The sequence below is a fragment of the Chrysochloris asiatica genome, unplaced genomic scaffold (assembly GCF_000296735.1).
Source record: "Chrysochloris asiatica unplaced genomic scaffold, ChrAsi1.0 scaffold00026, whole genome shotgun sequence".
In the NCBI taxonomy this organism is placed as follows: Eukaryota; Metazoa; Chordata; class Mammalia; order Afrosoricida; family Chrysochloridae; genus Chrysochloris; species Chrysochloris asiatica.
The window spans coordinates 16318432-16323894 of NW_006408544.1; the positions used below are offsets into that span (position 1 = coordinate 16318432).

General features: G+C 42.0%; 2 protein-coding genes across 2 annotated transcripts in view; one reads left to right on the forward strand and one right to left on the reverse strand.

Annotated features, from left to right (window-relative positions):
- The window catches only part of NRD1 (nardilysin (N-arginine dibasic convertase)), a 137919-nt gene that overhangs the window by 72156 nt on the left and 60300 nt on the right, over positions 1-5463 (reverse strand). The window lies entirely within an intron of this gene.
- LOC102840280 (dolichol-phosphate mannosyltransferase subunit 3-like) lies at positions 3745-4041 on the forward strand. Its single transcript, XM_006839762.1, has one exon. It carries the CDS (start codon positions 3760-3762, stop codon positions 4039-4041), a length of 282 nt encoding a protein of 93 aa, XP_006839825.1. The 5' UTR covers positions 3745-3759.

Consider the following 5463-nt stretch of genomic DNA (forward strand, 5'->3'; position numbering starts at 1 on the left):
CAGAGAAAAAGAGGAAGACCCCCAACGATATGGACTGGCCAAGTGGCAGAATCGATGGACTCAAGCGTGGCAACAATAGTGAGGTTGGCCCAGGATCGGGCAGTGTTTCGTTCTGCTGTGCATAAGGTCTCTATGGGTCAGTACCGACTTGATGGGACCTAACAACAACAATGCATGATGTTACATGAGATAAGAAACAGAAGAGAAAAGGCTGGGTGGGTCTGCAGTTTACAAAGATATGTGAACTCCTGAGCCCATGATACTGACCTAGTTGCTGGGGGCTAGGGTTGAGAGTGAAGTAGCTAGCTGGTTTAAAGTGCAGGGAAGTGTGCATGTACTCCCAGACTTGCAGCTAGTACCCACTTGACCTAGCCTGGATGGCTAGTTGGTAGAAATTACACCAGATGAAAATAAAGATGTTTGGTAATGTAAACAAGTGTAAACTGCTACAATTTGATGAACTGGACTTTTGCTTATGAATGCAGTTGCTCAAAATTCCAACCAGAATGGAAGGTTTCTTCATATCAAGGAACAAGCTTCTTTCCTCACTGTACTGAGTTTGTTGCTATTGTTGTTGTTGTGCCATCGAGTCGGTTCCAACCCACAGCAACCCTGTATAGGGTTTCCGATGGGATGGGAAATTCAGCCACTGGCTATCAAAAATGGGGAGAGGGGGCTATAAAAACATAAAGTAGCTGGCTTACAAGCTTTCATGAGTGTGCTTAGTTTCAGAAAGGGGGAGGGGGGTAAGGTAGAATCTCCACTAAATAGTCTTCCTCTTTTCCAGATGGATCTGGTGAAAGGGGATAGAAGATGATGTGATTGTCACAACTGTAATGGTAGAAGTATAACTAAAAGGGGGGAGTAGTTAATCTTCCTTTTTAGGATCAGATAATCCAGTACCATCAAGAGGGAAGAGCATGTGTGGAGTGTAAGATCTTAATCAAGAAAAGCAGGGGCAGTAGAGACAGTGGCAGAGGTGGTGGCATAGAGAGACAGTGCTGCTGCAAAATCTAGGCCATGGACTGAGAAAGGCTGTGCACCTGCAGACAGGAGGCTGGCTTGTAAAATGTGCCCTTTGGACATTTAAATGAAAATATATTTTTTGTTTTGTATGTGTACATCAAAATATTTTTATAATCCCCTCACTACAATAACAGTTATTCTACTTCCTCCCTCCATTGACATCGTACATGTCACAAATAGTCTCTGAATGTTTTAAACAATTGCTCTTGGGTAAAATTATTTTTGTAGAAGGTGCCTTCATAGTCAAGAGCAAATAAACAGAGCTTGAGAATAGAAATTCTCAGGGAACCTCCATATGGGTCAAATAGTGACAATTCTCTAAAAGTGTTTTGTCGTTGTGGTTAAGTGCCATCACGTTGGTTCCAACTCACAGCAACCCTGTATAGTGTTTCCGAAGAGTGGCTGGACTCCATCTTATTAATGCAGTTGTTGTTAAGTGTGGTCAAGTCAGTACCGACTCATAGCAACCCTGAATAGGGTTTCCAAGAAGTGTTGGTGAGCTTCACCTGCCAACCCTGAGGTACAAACTGACTTTGTAGTCCAGGGCATTTACCCACAGTGCCATACCAGAACTCCAACTTATCAATATCTAATGTTAATTAATACCTTAGAAAAATTTTCCTCCATTATCTCTCCTGGCTAATTTACTATTGACATGCATTTTAAGTCTATGTTTTAAGTAATCAATGTATATACTTATTTACATATTTAAGATTTTCTTTTATTCTTCTTTTTTGTATCTCTGGCTTTCAATTTTCTTTCTACCTAAAATAAAATCTTTAAAATTTCCGTCACTTTTGGCACGCTCCCTGTGTTGTACATATAAAAGTCTACTCATATTTTATAACCATTCTAAAAGGATATTTCTGCTTGATATATAGCATTAATTATTTTCTCTAAAGACATTTAAAACAACCCACTGTTTTTATATTCCACTACAGCCAATCTTAGGAATGCAGCGGCTCCATACGATAAACACGGGTTACAACCATAAAATCAGCAGTTGAAGCCTACCAACCACTGCGTGGGAGAAAGATGAAGCTTTCTGCTTCCACAAAAATGTATATCCTCAAGAGAACTAACAAGATGGCGGATCAGGTAGATGTGCAGTGAGGAGCTCCATCAGTAACAACACAGAATACCGGACCAAGCAGGCTCAGGGGATGGTGCCAGAACTCTGAACCACATATAAAAGAACAGTTAGAAGGTTGGAAGGCTTATAGCTAGGGTAATTTGTAGCAGAAGCAAGAAAACCATTGCTTTCTAACTCAGGATGCTCAGCTGCTCCCAGAGATGCCATCGTGGGAGAGACCAAGCGGGGAAAGGATCAGAGCAGCCTCGGATGCCTGACAGAATCATGGAGATAAAGTTGTAACAATCTATTTTTTTTTTTAATCTGTTCATTGATCTCTGCTGTCTGCGCACCTCCATTCTGGTGACTAGAGGGGGTGGCCTGAGCGAGTGGACACTTTACCCCTACCCCCAGAGGGTTCTACTACACATGTGCACAGATTTCCTTGAAATTTAAAGTGACAGTTTCCACTTAAAACCAAACATCAGTGCAAAATGGCCACAGCCAGCCCTGAACTGTTTATCACTAGGAAAAAGGCTTGAACGGGGATTGTAGAGCAGGACAGGCAGACAAAAAAGGAAATAGGCTGAAAATTAAATCCTGAGTTACGTCACAACAACCAACAGTGGCATCTTGAAATTTCTCATGAAGCAGAGTAAAAAGGGAAGCCCATCTCCTGATCACATCTACCTGGAGGCAATCAGAAAGCATAAAAAATACACACCCATGTAAGTATTAAGGCCACAGATAACTCCTGATTATGCCCAAAAAACAGAAGCAGATGACCATATCAGCACATGTCCAGAAATGAGATAAAGTGACTGAGGAAAATGAGCTGGAAGTACACCTACACTCCATACTGGAAGATGGGCAGGATTTTGAAATGCCTGAAAAGGAATTCAGAAAAATGATTATAAAATGTATCCAAACACTATACAATAAAGTTGAGAAAAATAAGGACGAAGTCAGGAAAGCACTACAGTAGCAATCAAATAAGACAGATATAGCATTGGAAACAATTCAAAACTTACAGAAAGAGGTCTAAATGATTAATAATAGAATTATCAGAAATGGACAATACACTGAAAGGGCAAAGGAGTAGAACTGAAGAGATAGAAGCCAGCACTAGTAAGCTAGAAGATAAATCTCTCAACACTAGTTAGAATAGCAAGCACAAAAAAGGATAAAAAATTCTGAAGAAGGCCTAAGATTCATGTTGGACAACATGAAGAGGAATATCTTAAGAATTATCGGTATTCTGGAACAGGACGAATCACACAAGTCCATGGAGGAGATAGCTGAAGGGCTTCTGGAAGAAAATTTTCCTAATACCCTGAAAAGCGAAAAGATAAGCATTCAAGAATCTCAACGAACCCCAGGAAGGATAGACCCTCAAAGACAATCACCAAGGCATATCTTAATTAAGCTCTCCAAAACCAAAGATAAGGACAGAATCCCGAAGTAGCTAGGATAAGAGAAGTGTAACACACAAAGGCAAGCAAATCCGATTAAGTTCAGATTTCTCAAAAGAAACTACGCAGGCAAGAAAGCAATGGGGAGCAGAGAGGTAAGTGTAGGTTGAGAACTGAATGGAGAGGGAGAGGACAGCGAGAATCACCAAGGAGCGAAGCTAAGGTTAGGTGGTCCGGACTGTAGGGACCATGACGAAGCTAGCGCAGTGGCTGTGGGGGCTGGCCCTCCTTGGATCCACCTGGGCGGCTCTGACCATGGGCCCCACCCTAGGCCTGGAGCTGCCCTTGACCTGCCGGGAGGTCCTGTGGCCATTGCCTGCCTACTTGCTAGTGACCATTGGATGCTTTGCCCTGGGCACCGTGGGCTATCGCGTGGCCACGTTTCATGACTGCGAGGACGCCGCCCTGGAGCTGCAGACCCAGATCCAGGAGGCCCGGGCCGATTTGGCCCGAAAGGGCCTGCGCTTCTAAAACCCTCCCCCAATCCTGCCTGGGCAGCTGTCCCTCCCAACCCCCATTAATGAGCAATTTCATTTTTGATGTTGTTCAGTTTGAATGTGGAGTATGTGATTAGGGATGTGCACCTGCAGTGGAGAAGTGAGCGGTTCCAGCTTGCTGAGATCATATCAGCCTTTACTTGTACATTCTGCTGGCATCTCCCTGTTTTGGACTGAAGGAGGCAACGATCTCAAAAGCTCTCAGAATTATAATGTCATCCCACTTTCCTGGTCTTTTTAACCCCGTCAGAAATTACGTCATACCTAACCTGTATTCTCCTCAATAAAAGCCAAACTCCATTCAAAAAAAAAAGAAAGCAATGGGGAGACATATATAAAATCCTGAAAGAAAAAAAAACTGCCAACCAAGAATCCTCTACCCAGAAAAGCTGTCACTCAAATACGATGGTGTAATCAAAACATTCCAGGATAAACACAAGCTAAGGGATTTTGCCAAAGCCAACCCTGCACTACATAACATCCTAAAGGGAGTTCTGTGGACTGAGAACCAATGACAACAGACAACAACCAGATGTGACCATCTGCTCTATAAAGCTTATAGCCTTGGAAACCCTATTGGTCAGTTCTAGTCTGTTCTATAGAGTTGGTTGCAATGAGTTGTAATCACCTCAATGGCAAAAGGTTTGGGTTTTTTTATATTCCAAAACATTAACCATGATTATCACTAGACTGCAAAATTCAGAGCAATCTTAACCCATTTTTTGTTTCTGTTTTCCAAAAAAAACGTTAACTTCAAAATAAGTTCAGAGAAACAACCAAAAAAAAAAAAAAAACCACTGTCATCAAGTCAATTCTGACCCAAAACTCAAAAGCTGTTTAAGGGTTTTGGGTTAATTTTTAACATAAGAATTATGATAAAACAAAAGCCCAAGTATATTTAATAGTTTGCTCTTTCCTCCCAGTATTGTAATAATTTTACTGAATTAGAGTACTCCTTAGAGTCCTGGTGTGATGAAACAGGATAAGCACTGGACTGCTAACCACAAGGTAGGCAGTTCAAACCCACCAGTCACTCCTTGGAAACCCTATACAGGATTGTTATGAGTCAGAACCAACCTGATGGCAGTTAACAATAGAGTACTACTCAAAAAAAAAAAAAGGCAAAGAATATATCCAATATTTCCATTTGTAAATAGCATTGTTGTTGTTAAGTGCTGTTGAGTCGATTCCAACCCACAGCGACCCTATATAGGGTTTCTAAGGAGCGGCTGGTGAGCTTGAACCACCAACCTTGCAGTTCAAACGACTTTGCAGTCTGACGCATTAGCCCATAGCACCACATTGTTGTTGTTGTTAAGTGCCGTCGAGTCAGTTCCGACCCATAGCGACCCTGTACAGGGTTTCCGAGGGTGTAAATCTTTATGGGAGTAGAAAG

Bases quoted from the DNA above. Each gene is read 5' to 3' on its own strand.
- LOC102840280 (XM_006839762.1), top strand. From the start codon at position 3,760: ATGACGAAGCTAGCGCAGTGGCTGTGGGGGCTGGCCCTCCTTGGATCC.